Below are 19760 nucleotides of genomic sequence, written 5' to 3' on the forward strand. Positions count from 1 at the left end.
CACTTCTCAAGCCATCGGAGTGACCTCTGCACGAAGCGAGGAGGTACAGCATCGAAAGTAGATCGCACAAGCAAAATGTTCGCTTATGAGATACATCGCATCGATGCTCGACACGGGTATCGCTTCGGAAAGGAACAGCGTATTCGCGACTGTCGATATCGAAAGGCTCGTCCGCAGCAGACATAGGTTGTTGCCCCACGACGTTTTAATGCTTCATTTTCCTCACTGGACTTGCGTTCTTCTCGCCGTACCCACTCGACGAGAAAAATGCAACAAAATCTTCCTGTCCAACAGAATTCTTGGATTGTCGCCTCGTGGCAGGCTATTTGAAAACCTCGCGTGCATGCAGCATTCGATCAACTGATTGAATCCTGCAATACCTGTGACTTCTGTTGATGTCGAGCGTGTATGACTCGCGAAGACTGACAGGGACAAGGCACGCATCATTGTCTTCCAAGCTCCTAATCCAGACATAGGCGCTCCCGAGGATTTATTTGCTCCACTTGTGCATGCTGCCGCCAAGAAAACATGCATTTTATGCAACAATCACAGCATATCATTACCCACTTCGTATAGTTCGTAGCACCTCCAGCTTTGGCGAACGGTGGGGGCCGAGCTATCTAGCGCATCCTTCTACATCCTGACGGACGACCTGTTAGCTTGAGATCTCGTTCATCACTTCAGCTTTCCACTGCATTGCTAGAAGAACAACAAAATGGCCACATACACTTCCCAGCAAGACTTCAAGTCCGCCTACGACACTCTCAACGCCACTTATGCCACCCACAAGACCAAAGACATCCGGTGGCGAAAATGGCAGCTGAAGCAGCTCTGGTGGCTGATCGAAGAGAACACCGATGCCATCGTCAAAGCCTTCGCGACAGATCTCAACCGCACTGAAGCTGAATGTCGCATGTACGATGTCGGCGGTGTCAAAAAAGACATCAAAGAAGCTCTCGACAACATCGACACCTGGGCCAAAGGCCAACCCGTCGAAGGAGCCGGTATCCTAATGGGAAGATTCGGCGGAGCCTATTTGAGAAAAGAACCTCTTGGAGTCTGCCTCATAATCGGCGCCTGGAATTTCCCTCTTGTCACACTCCTCGGCCCTGTAGTTCCAGCTATCGCAGCAGGAAACTGCATCATGATGAAGCCTTCTGAATTAGCAGGAGCAGTTTCTGCACTCCTCGCCGAACTCGTGCCCAAATACATGGACCCCTCCGCCATCCGCGTCGCAACAGGCGGAGCAAAGGAAACAGGTTTCATGCTCGAACATAAATGGAACCACATCTTCTACACCGGCGGCGCCAAAGTCGGTCGAATCATCGCTTCCGCAGCAGCAAAGCACTTGACACCCACAGTCCTCGAACTCGGCGGACAAGCACCCGCCATCGTAACCAAGAGCGCAAACATCGACCTCGCAGCAAAACGTATCGCGAACTTCAAACTCACCAACGCAGGCCAAATTTGTCTCAATGTCAACCACGTCTTCGTTGACCCTTCAATTCACGACGAATTTGTCTCTCGTCTGCAATCTTGGTTCAAAGAGATGCTCAAAGATGATTCCTGGCTTGCACATATCATTTCTGATAACCACTATACTCGTGTTACAGACCTCCTAAGCAAGACCAATGGCAAAATTGCCTATGGAGGAGAACATGTTGCTTCGACAAAATTCGCTCATCCGGCTATCATCACAGATGTCACGACTGAAGATTCTTTGATGTCGGAAGAACTCTTCGCGCCGTTTGTTCCTGTTCTGAAAGCCACGACTGAAGAAGCCGTAGCGACGATCGGTACAATGCCGCATCCTTTGGGATTGTACATCTTCTCTACGACGCAGCAGGAGATTGACTTTGTTCTTGATCGGACCACGAGTGGTGGTGTCACGATCAACGACGTGGCTGTCCACGCTGGAGTTCCTGGAGCCCCTTTCGGCGGAGTCGGTGAGAGCGGAACTGGTGCCTACCACGGCAAAGCAGGGTTCGATGCTTTCAGCCATTCGAGGACAGTAGTTGGGTTGCCCAATTGGATGGATGCGGGATGGAGGTATAATCCGCCGAAGTTGGAGAATGTGGCCAAGTGGGATACTGCGAAGGCGACGTGGAAGAAGGGTGAGAAAGTGGAGGACCAGTCGACTGGCGGGAGTTGGTTGGGCTTGTGGTGAACGGGAGTCGTGGGCAGCATTTATGAGTACAACCAGTGGGTTCCGACTAGGGTTGGGGTGGAGTATGCGATCGTTCCTTTAACTGTCAGTCAGTGCCGAAGCTTTATGCTCGTATTGTCGTTGATCTAGCGCATGGCCGTGTGGCAGTCTGCCGCCGCCAGCTCCTTTGGGTCGCCACTCCTTTGATAGAATGCCATGGCATCCAATGGCTGGCCATGAGCTCAGCATAAAAGGCCAAAGCCGTTCGTTCTTACTCTTGGCATCCAAATGGAGGAGGCCAAGCCAGAGCATAACAGTACAAGTGAAGTGTACTTCAAGTCCCAGTCAGGCCGTGGATTGAGAAGGTGAAGTCGAAGTAGGAGGTACAGGCCAGGCTTCGGTGCGGTCGTAATGTCTGTGATCAGTCCACGATTTTGACGTGGAAGTCATCAAATATTGACCGTGGGCGGCGTCAGATTTGAGCCGAGGCTAAATTTCCCGAGTGGAGCTTAAGCTTCATCGTGCAGTGCAGCGCAAGTCTCCCCGGCGGGACCTGCATATGCAGCGGATGTGCTCTCGTCTGTGCTGCACTTCTTTGTTGCATGAGTGATGATCGTCCTCGACGCGTCCGCTCACCACCTCGCCAATGGCCCCTGCTGCCTAGCACCGCCCGCCCCATAGACGAGATCGTGCACAACATGTCGGTCGCCGGGAGAAGACCCGCCAGCAGCGGCAGCGGTGGAGGAGGAGGAAGTTCGGGCACGACGGTCGAGCTGGCGGTGTTGCCGAGCTTGAAGAGCTGTCTGGTCAATCTGCCACCGTCGTTGGTCTCGCTGCTGCTGAACGCGAACACGGTGGCCCAGAATGTGGTGGTCGAGTTGCAGTATCGCCAGGCGCAGCCGGTTGGAGCGGATGGCAAGACGAAGCCTACGACGACACAGTCGGTGTTTGTGGGATGGACGGGCATGCAGTCGCAGTCGAGACCCTCTTCAGTGATCGGAAGAGAAGGTGTTAGAGGTCCCCAAGAGAAGGATGTGGCTACAGTGGAGATCGATGCCACTTTCGCCAGGCGGCTAGGTCTCAGTGGAGGCATGAAGGTGGGCAGCGAATACAGTATGAACACGGTGAATATACCGACTGATGAGAATGGCAGGCCAATGTCTTGTTGCACATAGACCCGCCGCAAGCTCATACAGTCAACATTGAGCCCTTGACGGCGACTGATTGGGAGAGTCAGTATCACGTATTCTTGAAATCGAGATCTAGTTGTGCTTACGACATGGTACAGTCATTGAGCTTCACTCATCGTTCCTGGAGATGAACTTTCTCTCCCAAGTCCGAGCCCTTCCCAATCCAGCAGCCGGTCACACGCATCCTCTCACACTCCACCTCACGCCGACTTCCACCGCAAATATAACAGTCACATCTCTCACCCCTCCGCCGGCGAGCACTCAACCGTTTGTCAAAATTTCTCCAGACGCCGAAGTTATCGTTGCACCGAAGACACGGCAGTCACAAAAGCAGAGCTCGTCCAAAGACAATCGAAGCACTACCAGCGCCGGAAGACGCAGTGCAGGCGGGCGAAGCTCAGGAAGCCAAGTGCGTCATAAGAGTGAACGCGAGATCGAAAAGACTCGCCCTCCCATCTTCCTACGAGGTGTGACACGAGCACTTCAGAACGAGTGGTTCGAGGATGGAGGCGATGACATGAAAGATGAAGGCCTGCGGATCTGGCTTGATCGAGAGCATTTGCTTTCCAAAACACTGAGAGGCGTGACTTGGGTGGCGGTCTCTGTGATCAAACCGGCCGGATTGCAGCAGCCGGTTGACCCGCAAAGTGGACCTACTCCAGATCAGAAGCCTGCTCAGAAGGTGGTTGCGAAACTGTCGGCATGGGACGACGCACCGGATAGCAGACATGTGGCCCTTTCTTCACTTTTGTGTGCAGTGCTAGACTCTGAGGACATCATCGGCGGAATCGTGCGCATCGATCCTGCTCCAGCGCCACTTCCAAGGACTGCTTCGGCGCTCAAAGATCCTTCTGCGCAGGCAAGCAAAGAGGCGATCGTCAAGAAGCTGAGACTCACACCATTCCTACAGACAGCAGCTGAGAAGAAAGCTGCAGGCATCAAATTCGGTGGCGAGTCGAAGTCTGAGAAGGAAAACACCGCGCAGCAAGTGTTCAAAGCATTGTCAGCCAACAAGATTCTCGAAGGCCCTCTGACTGATGGCATGTACCTTCCGGCTTCAGACAGCTGGCCAGGTGGCATTCTGGACTTTGAGCCCGCACCTCCTGGAGATCCCTCCAAACCAAAGACAAATTGGTTCCCTGGAGCAGAGCGAAAGCTCGATCTCTCAGTACAACAACAGACCTCGAACCAAAAAGGACCGCAGTGGCCACCTGGAGAAAAGTTACCCCAGACTATACCGACTCTAGTTGGTATCGATAGCGTGATCGAACAGACTCGGAAGAGCCTCTTGCACACTTCTTCAGTACTGCTGACTGGTGGTCTCGGATCAGGTAAGACGTCACTTGTCCAGCTTCTGGCACATCAGCTTCGCAACGAGTATCTCTTCAACGTCATCTACTTTCCCTGCCGGACCATGATCAATGACGACACACGAGTGAAGACTGCCAAGGACCACCTCAACCGTGTCTTTGCATCTGCTTCTTGGGGCGCTCGTATAGGTGGTAGAGCATTGGTCATTTTGGACGACCTCGACAAGATGTGCGCTGTAGAGACTGAGCTTGAACAGCAGAGCAACGTCTTCACCAAACAGGTCAGTGAGCTACTCTGCTCAATTGTCCGAGAGTGGTGCACGAGAGACTCAGGCGTGGTCATGCTGGCTACGGCGCAGAGCAAAGAAGCCGTGAACAACATTGTGATTGGCGGGCATGTCGTGCGCGATATTGTGGCACTCAAGGCACCAAGCAAAGACGGTCGACGAAAGGTCCTGGATCTGCTTGTCAAGCAGGCGAACAAAGCTGGTAGCCGCGATGGCGCCGAGACCGTCGTGAAAAATGGTGGACAACTCAATGCTTGGATGGAAGACTCTGACGGCGAGCAGTCGAGACCGACGTCTGCTCATGGAACAAAGGAAGCTCCTGAGGAAGACAATCCGGACCTGGATCTCCTTGAGGTTGCTGGCCAGACCGATGGATATATGCCTGGTGATCTGGCTGTTCTGGTCTCGCGTGCTCGTAGCGAGGCGCTTATGCGTGCAGTCAACGAAGATGTCATCTCCGATGAGGTGTTGCTCACCGAGGTGGACTTCACTGCAGCGTTGAAAGGCTTTACACCTGCGTCATTGCGCGGTGTGACTCTGCACTCCTCGACAACCACCTTTTCCAGCATTGGAGGTCTGAAGGAGACACGACAAACACTCCTCGAGACACTACAGTACCCCACTACATACGCACCACTCTTCGCGAAATGTCCTCTTCGTCTACGATCTGGTCTCCTGCTTTATGGATATCCGGGATGCGGAAAGACTCTACTTGCATCAGCAGTGGCAGGTGAATGCGGCCTCAACTTCATCTCGGTGAAAGGACCTGAGATCCTCAACAAGTACATCGGTGCTTCGGAAAAGAGCGTCCGAGATCTGTTCGAACGCGCCGAAGCTGCAAAGCCATGCGTTCTGTTCTTCGATGAGTTCGATGCCATCGCCCCAAAACGTGGTCACGATAGCACTGGCGTCACTGATCGTGTCGTCAACATGCTGCTCACCATGATGGACGGTGCCGAAGGCTTGTCTGGAGTCTACGTTCTGGCTGCGACATCTCGACCAGACTTGATCGATCCAGCTCTGCTCCGTCCTGGTCGTCTGGACAAGTCGCTCATCTGCGATATGCCGAACGAAGAAGACCGCCTCGATATCCTGCGGGCGACAAGCGACAAGCTGCATCTTCTTCCGGATCTCACGAGCGAAGACAACACCGGGCCAGAATCCATGCACGAAGTAGCACGTCGCACCGATGGCTACTCTGGTGCTGATCTGCAAGCCGTGATGTACAACGCTCATCTGGAAGCCATTCACGACGTCTTGGGTCCATCCACCGAGAATGCCACGCTTGAATCCGAGAAGAAGAGTAATCGAAGATCTGGCGGCAAGAGCCACGACTTCAGCTACTTCAAACTCGGGCAAGTGAACGTCTCACAAGATAATTCTCCTGCCGCTCTCGCTCAACAAGCAGCTGAACGAGCCAATGTCGCAGAAAAGCTCAAAGCTCTCCAACTTGCTCGCAAGAAGGCCAAAGCGGAACGAAGCGCCGCACGCTCCTTTGCCCCTGCCAGACCAAGTAGTGCGCTGAGCCATCATCGCAGCTCTTCCGCCCTTTCAAATCAACGACCAGGTTCGGCTTTGAGCCAGAACGTTTCTTCTAGTCATCAGACGAATGGAGACAAAGCGAGCGATGAGCCCATCATTACGTGGAAACACTTGGAGAAGAGTCTACAAGAGACGAGATCGAGTATTAGTCGACAGGAGAGATTGCGCTTGGAGAGAATTTATCGCGAGTTTGTTGTGGGCAGGAATGGAGATATGCAAGATGGGCAGGGTGGGACTGAGATTGGGGGACGGACGAGTCTGATGTAGGATTATGTTGTGAAAAATCTTCTATTGTGAAGAGTTATGAGCAGGTCCAACTTCCGGGACATTTTGTGCAAGGTATTTGGAAATTTTTGCACCGCAACTTCGACTGACTCACTAGCGACCCAGCCAGAGTGAGCGAGCTTCCGCGGAATTAGCTCGAGATATGTGCCAGGTTGTGGTTTGACGAGAGCGCAAGATAGTATTCTTTGCCCTAGCATGATTTGAGGCTGGATCTTCGACCCTGTGATAGCCTCCAAGCCAGATCTCCCAGTGTATGGACAAGCTATATAAGCGGTCATGGATACTATGCGTCGGCCATGCAACAGGTACGACAGCAGTGGTCATCAACGAGGCGATAGCTGACTCAACGGCACAATGCAAAATGAGCATTGATCTGTTCGTCTTGCTCGATGCCGAACTCTGCAAGTTCTTAAAACTCGTGCCGTAAAGTTGGCAAGGAGCAGAGAAGAGATTTCGCTCGATGTAGTATCCCCGCCTTCCAGGAAGGCATCACGCAACGGGTTGACAACCTTGCTGTTTCTTTGTTAACGTGTCCCTAGCCTTTATTATTGGGTGATCTGAGCAACGTCGCCTCATGGTCGAAGCGATAGCGATTTGAGACATTTTGTTTGGTCCTTCTCCCAAGTAGTCAATGGAACCAAGTCTATCGATTGAGCCAGCATGGGCCAAGATTCTTGCCCTGTTGATCGGTAGCTATGTTGCGTACAACTACTTCCAGGCTGCAGGGAAGCACAAGGTAAGAGACGTCTATGGTACAAAGACAATAGCTGATTTACCTCGCAGGCCGACCTGCGTTATAGCGAAGAGCATGGCTGCAAATCAGCTACCTGGATCATGCCCTACAAATGGCCGCTGGCGCTTGATATCCTCAAGAAAGGTTGGCAAGCCAGCAAACGAAAAAGGCTTCTCGCCATGTTTGATCAATACTTCGACGCTTTAAAAGGTTACGCAACGATGGATCCCGCCAATATCGAGACCATACTTTCCACTCAATTCGTTGACTTCCATTTGGGCCCACGCAATGCTGCCATGAAAGCCATGATCGGCGAAGGCATCTTTACGCAAGACGATCATGCCTGGAAGCACTCTCGCTACTTGCTGCGCGGAAACTTTTGCTCGAATGCGTTATCAAAATCTAGAAGGCTTCAAAGAGCATGTCGAAAACTTGGTCGCCACGCTGAAGGCGAAAGCTCCAGGTATACTCGATCTTCAACCACTTTTTTTTCGCCTGACGCTGAACACAACCATTGCCATGATCTTGGATCAGCCAGTAGATAGCTTCAACCACGAATTAGGCGATGAGTTCTCGAAAGCATTCAACAAAGCTTCACTGGTTACAGCTGCTCGGGCGAAATTGGGGGACTCGTGGTTCTTGTATACGCCTAGAGCTTTCTCCCAAGCTTGCGAGACGGTGAGAGAATACACTCTACAATTTGTGCAAGCCGCGCTCAAGTCCGATGCATCTCAGCAAGACAAAGACTCGGACGCTTTGCTCAGCGTCATGAATAGAGAGTACAGCACTATCGAGCTTGTCCGAGACCAGGTCACGAACATCCCTATTGCTGGTCGTGATACTACAGCGACTACAATGTCGTACGCTTTGTGAGTAGCATGAGTTTTCTCCATCGACGCGGCTGACTTTTCCACAGTCGTCTTCTAATCAGGCACCCGGAAAAGCTGCAGAAACTTCGTGCAGAGGTCGAAGAAATCCTTGGTGACGACACGATCATTACGAGAGCCAAGATCCAACGCATGCCATATCTGCACAATGTCATTAAAGAGAGTAAGTCAGCACCTTCCCTTACCTCTCATGTCCATCAACCTCACATGTCTTAGCTCTTCGACTCTATCCACCCGTCCCGATCAACACCCGCTTCTGACGACGAGCCACACATCTTCCTCATGGAGGAGGTCCAGATGGCCAATCGCCCCTTCTCGTGCGCGAAAACATGCCAGTGGCATATTCAGTCTACCATATGCATCCGCGCAGAGACATCTACGGTGAAGATGCATTGTGCTTCCGGCTGAACGTTGGGAAGGGCCTGAGCTTGCATATATCAAATGGGCGTATTTGCCTTTCAATGGAGGATCGAGGGTGTGTTTGGGAAGTAAGTTGTATCCTCGACACTTCTAACAGGCAGTGACTGACAAATTTTGGCAGAGGACTTGGTCTCCTGTCGACTTCCTATGTGATTGCGAGAGTTGTGCAGGTGTTTCCGAACATTGAACTGCCGCCAGGAGAAGTGGACGAGCCAATTGGGATGGAGAAGCAGCATCTCACGCTGATCTTGTCGGATGCGGACGGATGTAAGGTGAAGCTGGGTTGAGATGTTTGCTATGGCGAGCAGTCCTGGCTCTAGCTCATACCACGGAGCGATCAGATGCGTACTGTCTTTTGTTTGTCGTCTAGCTTCTGGAGTGGCAGAAGACCTTTGAGACCAGGCGCCAGCTTGATTAGAAGGTCAGCCGCACACAGTCGCCGATTAGCGAAACAGCGGTTGAGCATCATTGCCCCAAGCCATTTGAAACACTGCAGTACTGCAACGCGATTTTTGATGCTCCACCGTCTTGACGAGGTTCCAATGGCTTTTTTTGTTGCGTGTGGGATACCATCAGTCTGGAAATTTATATGATGGTGACTCTGTGCGTTTCTCTTTGCACTCCGTTCAATTCTTCTTCAATGTCCACCTTGCATATTATGCCTGTGACCTGGAAAGTCGTTTCTTGTGCGCCGCATTGTCTCAATACCACTTTGGGGGCGAAATCCCTATCATCTTCGAACTCAGACGGGAGCCGATAGACGCAGTCTTCGCTCCTGAGAGTGAACTGGGCAGCAAGGGATGGACCCACTTGACCAAGGTACCACATATCCATGGTGATACTGTGGTCGTCACATCTGAAGGTCGCATTGCCATCCGACTGGTAGTATCGCTGTCGGACGAGAGTGAAGATCATAAGTGTGTCGAGAAAAGCGGCATGAATGGAGGGATTGGACCAATCGGGCACCCAACTGGGCATTCGGTCGGGCGAGTCACAGTCCCGCTGTGGATGTGAATGTCGAAAAGAAGCGTATACCAGAACGACCCAGGCTGCGTGAGGTCCATTGAGCTTGACATAGTCGCGTGCGAAGCGAGTATAAACTGTTGCCCAGTCTAACGTATAATCTATCTCAAGTCTTGGACAGTCTTCGCAGCGCGTAAGTAGGCTCGCAATTGCATAAATGCAATCACGTCTGTCTAAGCACATATGCCGACCGAGTTCTGCCAGCAGGAGCACCGTATATTTGACTTGCTTTATACGGACTAATGAACGTATTTCATCAAGAGCCGATACTCCTTGCAATACAGTAACGAACGTAGACCAAGGCAACTCTAGAGTACCACACTGTAGTATCGCATTTTTGGCAACGTCCACTTCTTGTACGCACCATCGGCGGCGGAAGTAGCTTCTTGATGCGAAAATCCTCAGCATGTTATACTGCTTCGTAGGTCTCCATTGTACCAGCGGCTTGGTACTAAACTGGAGTTCGATGTAGGTGAAGCCTCCAGTCCATTGGAGTATACGTGAAATTGCCCTCTTGGGATTGGAGTTGCTGTACTTGATCTTTTCCAACACTTTGACCACGAAAGCTCGCCAGGTTGTGCTGAACCACGATTGCTTTATGTTTTCATACTTGCGACAATAATCGAACACGCACTGCGCATCATGGTTGATAGAGTCTTCGCCGGCCCATATAACAACTCGCCATGCGTGGCGGAATATCTGCCCCATCTGAGCGACTTGGCTGGAACGCTCAAGCAGGTCATGCTGGTTGATGCATATTGCGTCGATCCACACGGCTCGAGGCTTACCCAAATATCGTAGCCTGCGCAGTGCGGTGTGTAAGTTGGCAGCTGTCGGTATTGGGTATCCATCTAGCCATAGTTCCCCAGGCTCAGAAGGTTGACTCGAAAAAGTGCGCTCCCAGACGTTGTTCTTTAATCCCCGAGGCGGGCATCTCATAGTATTCCAATGCGTGGCTTCTTCGAAAGTTCTGCCCCAGGTATAGGAAAGTGCTTCGTACTGTGCCTCTCCAAGTTCGATAAGATCGAATGCACCAATGAGAGGAGCCGTAAGCGTTCGGGCGGGCTGCAGTTGCAGCACCCGTATCTGGCTGGAGCCCAACGGAATATATATCGATGCACCTGGGATCACTGCCTGAGTGCATGTCGACGGATCTGCCAAGGACTGTCTTGATACTGTCGTCGCTCCACCTGCGGACGGCTTCAAGTTCGCGCGAGATCGTCGATTTCGCGTCGAGGCAGATACGACTCGTGCGTTTGGCATTCTTCCATGTAGCAAGGTCGCCGGCAGTGCTAACCTTAGAAAGCGTCGGTAAGTTGAGATGCTATAGAAGAGGTATACGCATTGCACATCCCGGAGCGGCGCAAGTTTGAGCAGAAAAGCTGAAGCGGAGAGCCAGCGGCCGCTGCAATGGTGTGGGTGTGCACAACACAGCTCAGCCCCAGCCTCGCGGCTTGGCTTCAGGGCAGTGCATTTGTTGTACGACTCATGCTTTTCATGGAGTGGTCGCGATGTCTCTCAGCGACGCAATTGAACAACTATCTGATAAGTATTCGAACTGCTCCTTAGTTTAATCGAGAAGGTGGCGGTAGAGTTAGCCTATAGAGTCTAGTATGCTCGCAGCGAGGGACGGAAGGAGCAGTGCAATAGCAGGGTTGTAGCCGCAATAGCATCTCAACACATTGCCAGACGTTGCGCAAAAGCCCCACTTCGCAAGTGCCCTTGAGTTCGGAAATTTGTCAGAGGTTATTCAATCATTTTCGCCCGTGTCTTCGTAGGCGCAATGTCAGAGGCCTCTCCGTTCGCGCTCAATCTAGGACGGGGTGTAAGGTGCGGTCAGCATTTCGGAAGCTGAGGCACTTGTAGTCCGTCCACAATTGCGCTTTCCCAGTCAGCATGCTCGCCGCTTCCATTCGGCAAGTCAGACCAGAAAAACTGAAGGCATGTGGTGATCACCGGTTGAAGTCGCCATTGCCATTTCACGAGGCCTAACTCATTGGTTTGTTCATATTTCTAGCTCTTGATTTGCGCGTATCCGATCATCGTCGGTCCTTCGCAGATATGCCATTCATTTCATGCTGCCTTTTCCGTTGAACGCCAATGCCTCCTTCAATTCCGCTCACGCTCGAAACATCTACGAAGACTTGGCGACACGCTTGCCACGGGCGTTCTTCTTTGGGGTCTCGGAGATGGAAAGTCCTGTGCCAGACTGTCAGTCCAGATGTTCCGCGCTAAGTCTCTGCATCACTGGACTCACCCGGAGGAAGCGACTGCTTCAGCTTTTCGGCCTTGTCGTTGTCCTTGAGCACGAGAGTGTAGAGGTGTCTCTGGCAGCGGACCTTGAACTTGGTCTGGTTGATACCGGCGCTGCGGTTCTTCTTTATCCGCGCAGCTGTTTAGTTCACCGTCAGCATATCGTCCCATCAATCACAATCTTGTCCTCGATCCCGCTCTCCCCACATCCTCCAAATATCTCGGGTGTAGGACCTCACATACAGGAAGCATCCTTGCGGCGGCAGATCTCGATGAAGCTCTTGATGTCGGTGACTTCGCGAGGCATGGTTGCGGCGGTGTGAATGGCGACGTGAGTGTGAATTGGTGATGTCTTAACGTTGCTGTCCTCTCAAACCCTCCACTCGTCGCATTGGATCCAAAATCGAAGAGTGCGGGCCGGAAGCTGTCGGCGTTTCCTCGGCTTGAAATCTTGGCATTGTCGCGACCCGTCCTTGCTTCACTTCACCTCGCGTCAACGTTCACATGCACAGCGGGATCTCCCTCGTCCGGTCTCTACCTTGCCAGATAAATCCCCAGACACTTTCAGCACAAGAGCAGAATCATCCACAGCAAAGGCGATCAGCAATTAAACCACACTCATCATGTCTGCACTCTCCCAAACAGACCTCACAAAGGTCGCAACCGAAACCGCAGAAACCTTCATCGACAACTACTACACGACTCTGTCCACCACCTCATCTCGCAACAACATCGCCAGCTACTACATTCCACCCATAGCAGGCTCCACTCCATCCCGCAACCTCCCCATCATCAACTACAACGGCGATGTCACCAACGACCCACAAGCCTTCCAAGCCAAGTACTCTGAAATGCCCTGGGCCTACTACGATGTCCAGAGCCTGAACAGCCAAATAATCAACCCTGCTCTCGATCCTGAGATTGCGAAGTCGGGTAGGAAGAGAGAAATGGAGAAGAATGTGAGCATTGGGGTCCAGGTCAGCGGGTATGTGAGGTTGAATGAGAGGAAGGATGGAGAGATGAGAGGCTTCAGCGAGGAATTTGTGCTGGTCCCGAACAAGGAGAAAGGGAGAGACTGGTTGATTCAGATGCAGAACTTTCGTTTTGTGGTCTGAATATGCGGTTGGAGTGGAGGATGAATGACTCGATGGGATGTGATCACGAGAGCATGAATCATGGGATTGTACTCGAGGGCTGCTGTTACTCCACATGGCTGCGAGGTCGGATGACTGTCTGGGAATGTACTCGTGGAAAGATGCTTTTGCTGAGCGAGGCTCGAGGCCTCCGATATCACGAGTTAAGTTGGTTATGGTAATTTCGAGACCGCGGACGATAGCTGGACGAACGAGCCCATGACGATAGTTACGACCGAACTGGATACCGCTGCCCTGACACTAGAAGCGGCTCGAAGCAAGTTGTTGTGGAGGATGCCACTGATCAGATGTCGCAGCTTCACGAGCCGCATGTCGCGATGCGTCCTGGCGCCAGTGTTCTGGCTCAGATGTGTGGCATGGAGCTACGCTCGCCTGTCACGATGTTGAGGCATCACTGTAGTCAAGCGTGCAAGTAAGATTTGTGCCTCACATGAATAAGAGGTGCTCGTGCAGCGCCCCATTGGAATCGGTACTAAACCACCACACCTCAAGATGCAAAGCACCGCCGACTGAACGCGCCTGCGAACATGCGCCTGGACAAAGAACGATGCGCGTTACCAGCACATCACCCGCACCTCACCGCCGTCCCGCACCGGCGCCCGGAAAATCCTCTCGCCGCCAGCAGCAGCACACACGCCGCTGCCCCGCCACGCCCTCGCCACAACTGAAGCGCGCCGATTCCGCTGAACCCTCATATAATAAGGAATTACCCCTCTCCACCAATCAGCGAAAATGTGGAGTAGTCCGTCGCTGGGCCTCAAAAATGCAATGACGGGCGAACGTCGCTTGGGACGCCAATGCGATCAGTACCTAGTTGAAGATCGAGTCTACGGACTCTCGACAACCGTACAGCAGAGGTCTAAGGAATGGGCAAGAATATTGGTAATCGAACGTTGGTTTCGGTCTTCGTCTTTTGCACTTTCAAAGTGCATTGGCGACGACTTTTTTTTGCCCAAGGCAAAGCGCGCCGATTCCGCTGAAGAGTCATATTCGTCAAGAAATTACCCTTCTCCACCAATCATCGAAAAAGTGGATGCAGTCCGTCGGTGAACCTCAAACTTGCGACGACGGGTAAAAGCGACTTCATCGACCCTCGAGTCGATGCGGTGACGGTTAATAGCCCAACTGAATATCGTCTTAGACGTGACAGTTACAGAAACAGCAAGAGGTTTAAGGAATGGGTTAGAACTTGGTTATCGGACGGTGGTTTCGGTCTTCGTCTTTTGCTGTTTCGCTGCAATGGCGACTTTGTTTTTTTTTGCCAAGGGCAAAACGCGCCGACAGCGCTGAGGAGTGAGTGGTGTTTGCTCGATATTATCATATCCAACAATCACCCGAAACGTGGAGAGTAGTCTGTGGATGAACCTGGTACCTTGCAGTTGACGGCTGAGGGGTAAGGCGGGACGCCGCCTTGCTCAGCCCAGCTCTCCTGCTCGCAGCGCCGCATCCTTATAGGATGGCTTTGATATGGCAGTAGGCGGAGATCTCTGATCCCAGCGCTGACACTTTTTTTGCCCCTCTCTTTTGCAAAAGCTGAATCTTGAAGCAGCATTGCTGGAGGCGCGCCAGGAAGGATTTCCACACCATTGAGAGGACTGGAAGCGATTTGCTCATGTGAAGTGTCTGCTTCACCACAACCCACCCCGGCTCGCAGAAACAGCGCCAGCCCGCTCACTTCACCGCTGCTGCCGATGACTGTCTTTTCCTCCAACGACGATCGCTGTTCGTCACCTCCGCGTTCGCCCGCTGCAGACGCCGCCGAGCAACGGCGACAACCACATTAAAAACGAGTGCGCAACTGTTCACGGCTGGCGGCAAAATCTTCGTGCAGACATTTTGCGAGCAAGCTGTCGACAGAGTCGCAGTTCTGTTGTCGCATCGTGCGTGCAGACTGCTAGACGCAAAGGACCTCAGTGCCGGGGTCGTTGGAGGATTGGAGTTGTGGCATCGGTGCAAGGCCACGAAGCCGCTCAAGATCAGCTTCTCATGCCGGGCTTCGAGTGTTTGCCTAAGGGAAGCGCGCTAATTCCGCTGAGCACTTATATTTGGTCGGAATTATTCTATCTACCAATCACCCAAAACGTGGAGTACGCCCGGGGGTGAACCTTTTCGGCGCCCCACCGGACGCGGTGTGGTGGCCGAGTGGTCTTGAGCCGACGGGTTCAAGACCCGTGAGAGGTCCTTGTGGGATGGTGTGAGAATTGGAATATTACTTTTTTTGTTGCATTTCCGCTGACCATTTGTTTTTCTTTTTGCTGGAGCTGGCGACGTCGTTGCGCGCTTTTGTGCAGGTGGTGGTGCTAGTGTGTTGTTGATGTTTTGCTTTTGATGTTTCTCACTTTTGCTGGTGTGGTGACGATGATATGTGAGGGCGTGCCAAGACTGAAGATATGTTTTGCTCTTTGATCGCGGCAGCTGCGACTTCGAGGCGGCAGAGCAGCGCAGGCAGGTGCTTTGGAGGCCAGATCGCGACGTCGCATCTCTGCATACTGCTGCAGCGTGTCACGCGTGTCAGTGCATCGTTTAGAATATGAAACTCGTGCAACCCCTGACCGCGACGGAAGTGCATCGTATGGGGCTCAAATATGCTCGCACAAGACCATCAGCGAGCGATGAAAAGCTTCAACTGTGACTGGCGACCTCTCGAACAACGCAAAAGACTCCACGGCCAGCACATGTACCATTCAGGGAATCTGCATCACCGGCTATGCGCAGAGAAACATTGGAAGAAAGACTGAGACAGGTGGCTCTTTTCACTGGCACGTCCAAGCCACGAGTGGTCTCTGATTTAATAACTCGCAGCTCTCGCATTGTAATTTAGGCGCGGAGGACGCGGTGGTGTGCTCTTCACTTCAGCTGCCAGCTTTTGCTTACGACCATGAGAGGAGGCTGTCACTGGGGACAACTTCCTTGGCATGCTTCGAGAATGAGCCTGACCACATCGCTCGGAAGACCAGCAGCACATCTGAAGACTGCAGCTGTAGGCCGGCGCAAGGACGAGTGGAATTTCTTCAAGCGCTGAAGCCTCAGAATCTGGGCGAGTTGCATGCCTCTGTCACTCTGATCAGCGGTGACATTAATGGTGTGGAACTTTCTTGGCGTTGTGAGATGCCCCTTAACGGAAAACACGTCCGACCCTGGATTCGAACACTTTCAGATCACGCACCCAATGCACCTGAGCAGAGGCGAAACCTTCACCTTGGCACTGGTCTGATCACAGCCGGTGTCGCGCGCAACATTGACATTGTAGTGCCTGAAGAGCTGTTGAGCCTGAGTCCCAAGCCTCGAGGAAACTCTCATCAGTACATTTCGACCTGTTCGAGTCACAGAAGCTTCCAAAGCGCACTTTTCCGTGGCGCGCACCGCCATCGCAACGGCAGAACAAGCCTCTCACATTTCCGCATTCACCCAACCGCCAATTCGATCGCCAGCGAAGCACCATGAAGGGCAAGCGCGCCGGGACTGACCAGCAGCTGGAACTATCCGTCTGGGCCAACGAAGACAAATTGCCAGAATACATCCTCCCTCGCGTCAGAAGGCGCCCAGATATCGTCGAGTGCTTCATCCCAGTCGAAGCAGGCCAGCAGATAACAGTCAGAGGGAAGTTCGAAGGCACCACATTGGAAGCCTCCTTCGATCTCGTGATTGATGGCTCTTTCCTGGTAGATTTGAGGATCGGAGACAAGCGCGCGCGACAATATGCGACACGAACCTTGAACTTCGAGCGAGTCTATGACTGTCCGAGTTTCAAGGAGGGCTGGACTTCGAAGATCCAGCCCCCTCTAGACGTTTACGAGGCAACTCTGTTTACAGAGCGTATCGACGAGAACAAAATTGTCCTGGCGCAGATCGAGGAGGAGGACAAAGCGGAGGAGCGGCCAGGTGTAGGCAGTATTCAGGTGGTGGCAAACCTCAAAGATACTGAGCTTGACCAGCGCATGGACGATGCAGAATGGGATATGGAGGGGGAGGGTTGGATTTATCGATTCAAGAAGCCGGTTCGACGCAGTGGTATCAGACCTGACTATGCCATGGAGGTTCGGCACACCAATTCACACAAGGTTCCACAGAAGCGCAGCAAGACACATCGAAATCACTGGAATATCCACCCTCGATTTGGAACCAAACCATGGAGCCGCTTTATCTTCTATTACAGGAGCCAAGAAGCCATCAATAAAGCCGGCTGCATCTTGCGCGAGGATACAGCGCAGCGATTGGACGACTTCACAGAGACGCACGATCTGTCCCTCGCTGCGGCTGGTGCGTATGAACCTGACTATGAAGACATGACTGGTCTAAGTCCACCTGGTTTTGCGGCATCCCGCCCAGAGCCCTCTCTGCCTCACACGCACAAGTTCAAGCGACTGGGAGGCAATCTCGGCTTGCAGGAGAGACCGACCGCCAGTGAGAACAATGCAAACGAGTCTCTCTTCGTTGATTCTGACACCAACCTCGCCGACGACTGGGGCAGCGGATGGACTGGCGGCATGATTTTCAGCAGAGACACCGGGAAAGGAAAGCGCACTTCACCATCTGCAATTACCATGAACCGAGGCAAGGAAGGCATGGATGACCACGGAAACGACTCTGCAAAACATGAGGCGCGCAACAAGACTTCAGCTGCTCAACGTCGCCGTAGAAGTGGATTTCTGGACAGGCTCACTTCAGATGAGGACCCGCTTTCACATGCACATTCTGCCAGAAACCCGTTCACCCCAGAAGCCGACACACTCGGCAAACATCCAGCAGCCGCTTTGTCCCCGTCACCCTCCACAAACATGGCTAAGCATGACTACCAGCGCCAGCTCGTCAAGGTTCCTGAGCTTTCAGAGATCATTGAACTAGTCGGACCCGAAGGCATTTCTCAGCTAGAGCTGAACGCGTACTTCAACAACATCGCCAAAGTAGAAGCCTGGTCGCAATCCCTTTACGCCAAACTGCGCACCGACTTCAACCAACGCGTCAAAGAAGTCGCCGACATTTCGAAGCTCAAAGTCACGCTCAAGGAACAACATCTCTCGTCGCTCGAGGCCGCCGACACTCCTCAGGCCGATTCATCCGCAGCCGCCAATATGGTCAATCCATTCACCGATCGCGACGCGCGCGTCGCCAAAACTTCCTCCGTAGCCACTGATCGCGCCAACGCACTCAAGCGCGCCGCGTCCAAATCGTCCACTCCCGACGCTGGCGCCACCACCAAGAAGATCAAGACCGAGAAGGCGGAGAAGACCGAGAAGGCCGAGAGCAGTCATGCCGCCGACATGGAAGCTCGCCGTCGCAACCTCGAAGCGATCCGAGAGAAGACTGCGGCTTTGCTAGAGCAAGCAGCAATGGTCAAGGCTGAGAAGGCAGAGAAGAAGGCGAGAAAGGAACGAGAGAAGGCAGAGCGGAGAGAAAAGGAGAGACAGGAGCTTGAGCGTGCGGAGAAGGAGAGAGAGGAAGCGGAGTTGCTGGCCCAGGAGGAAGAGGTCCTGAAGTTGCAGCAGCAGGCCGCGGAGGCTTTCGCACAGGCTGAGCTGGAGGGTAGTGACTCTGACTCTGATGACGAGAGTACGCTTGGTGATGCTTCCGGATTGCAGGACGAGCGTCAAGGCAAGGCTGGGGAGGGGAGTGACGAGGATTGAGCTGTTGCGACGAGAAGCGGGCGGAGAGTTTGTGTTATTGTCGAGAGCGGAGCGATGCGATACTGTACAATACCAAAGATGCAAATTGGTCCGAAGCAGAGGTCGAGGAGATTGCACTTTGCAGTCTCCTCCCAGAGAGCTTCAGCAAATGCTAGGCTGCCAGCGTGCAGTCGACAAACGCGCGTGGCCAGGCTTGCAAGCACCAATCCAGCAAATTTCAAATTAATGCCATGAAAATCATCAAACTTCTCATTCCCAAAACATACTTAGGGTATCGTAACACGTTAACATCATGCAATGTCTCTTCGCCCGAGGTTGCTCACTCATCGCTTGCTTCTTCCAGTCCGCTGTCACAGCGGAGGACTACGGGATAGCAGCATCTCCTTGCAAGCGTCGGATGGGCAGATAAATTAGTCTCTCGCTGGTCGAATGTTTGACAGAATATTCTGCACGCGAGCTAACATGTCTTCGCGTGTCTCGGTGCTGAGAGTGGGCAGGTTACGCTGGTTGCAGGATCAGCATGAGAACTTCATCACGCTTTTTGAGGACTCTGAGAAAGGAAAGAAGGAAGTCAAATGGCGTACCCTTTCCAACCAACTTCTCAGTTCAGATTCTGTCCACGTTTCTGGTTTGCCGGATGGTTCTGAGGAGGAGGGGAAGAGGTCTTGGCCCCAGATTGACCTATGAGGAGCGAGAGCATTAGATATAGATTTCCTTGGAAAAAAGATTGGATATTCGATACCAAGCCGTGGCTGCCGTGACCAGAGCTGTGAAGCCTACGAACAGGTTCTTGGAATTGAGTGCTCTGTCGAGGGCGGTTGGCATTGTGGCGAATGGGTGGCGTTCTCGAGGCTTCTTTGATTTGATGAAGAGTTGGAGGATGGGGAAACAGAGAGCTTGATGATT

The 19760-nt window shown here is 52.7% G+C and overlaps 7 protein-coding genes across 7 annotated transcripts; 6 read left to right on the plus strand and 1 right to left on the minus strand.

Annotated features, from left to right (window-relative positions):
• Nucleotides 1-715: 715 nt before the first annotated feature.
• Nucleotides 716-2167, plus strand: CKM354_001222100 (uncharacterized protein; the record flags this gene model as incomplete). The annotated part of the gene is made up of 1 exon (XM_044807738.1): nucleotides 716-2167. One exon carries the CDS (start codon nucleotides 716-718, stop codon nucleotides 2165-2167), a length of 1452 nt encoding a protein of 483 aa, XP_044663673.1.
• A 677-nt stretch (nucleotides 2168-2844) lies between these two features.
• Nucleotides 2845-6742, plus strand: CKM354_001222200 (AAA family ATPase peroxin 1; the record flags this gene model as incomplete). Its single annotated transcript, XM_044807739.1, has 3 exons — nucleotides 2845-3243; nucleotides 3300-3378; nucleotides 3435-6742. 3 exons carry the CDS (start codon nucleotides 2845-2847, stop codon nucleotides 6740-6742), a joined length of 3786 nt encoding a protein of 1261 aa, XP_044663674.1.
• Nucleotides 6743-7594: 852 nt separating this feature from the next.
• CKM354_001222300 (uncharacterized protein) lies at nucleotides 7595-8640 on the plus strand (the record flags this gene model as incomplete). Its single annotated transcript, XM_044807740.1, has 4 exons — nucleotides 7595-7956; nucleotides 8039-8362; nucleotides 8410-8543; nucleotides 8597-8640. 4 exons carry the CDS (start codon nucleotides 7595-7597, stop codon nucleotides 8638-8640), a joined length of 864 nt encoding a protein of 287 aa, XP_044663675.1.
• Nucleotides 8641-8821: 181 nt separating this feature from the next.
• Nucleotides 8822-9087, plus strand: CKM354_001222400 (uncharacterized protein; the record flags this gene model as incomplete). Its single annotated transcript, XM_044807741.1, has 2 exons — nucleotides 8822-8868; nucleotides 8922-9087. 2 exons carry the CDS (start codon nucleotides 8822-8824, stop codon nucleotides 9085-9087), a joined length of 213 nt encoding a protein of 70 aa, XP_044663676.1.
• A 2870-nt stretch (nucleotides 9088-11957) lies between these two features.
• CKM354_001222500 (ribosomal 60S subunit protein L38) lies at nucleotides 11958-12383 on the minus strand (the record flags this gene model as incomplete). Its single annotated transcript, XM_044807742.1, has 3 exons — nucleotides 11958-12022; nucleotides 12081-12215; nucleotides 12320-12383. The coding sequence occupies 3 exons, from the start codon at nucleotides 12381-12383 to the stop codon at nucleotides 11958-11960; spliced, it is 264 nt and encodes an 87-aa protein (XP_044663677.1).
• A 316-nt stretch (nucleotides 12384-12699) lies between these two features.
• CKM354_001222600 (uncharacterized protein) lies at nucleotides 12700-13191 on the plus strand (the record flags this gene model as incomplete). The annotated part of the gene is made up of 1 exon (XM_044807743.1): nucleotides 12700-13191. One exon carries the CDS (start codon nucleotides 12700-12702, stop codon nucleotides 13189-13191), a length of 492 nt encoding a protein of 163 aa, XP_044663678.1.
• Nucleotides 13192-16670: 3479 nt separating this feature from the next.
• On the plus strand, nucleotides 16671-18854 carry CKM354_001222700 (uncharacterized protein; the record flags this gene model as incomplete). Its single annotated transcript, XM_044807744.1, has 1 exon — nucleotides 16671-18854. One exon carries the CDS (start codon nucleotides 16671-16673, stop codon nucleotides 18852-18854), a length of 2184 nt encoding a protein of 727 aa, XP_044663679.1.
• Between the last annotated feature and the right edge of the window lie 906 nt (nucleotides 18855-19760).

The sequence above is a fragment of the Cercospora kikuchii genome (genome assembly GCF_019650295.1).
Source record: "Cercospora kikuchii DNA, contig_00009, whole genome shotgun sequence".
Taxonomy (NCBI): Eukaryota; Fungi; Ascomycota; class Dothideomycetes; order Mycosphaerellales; family Mycosphaerellaceae; genus Cercospora; species Cercospora kikuchii.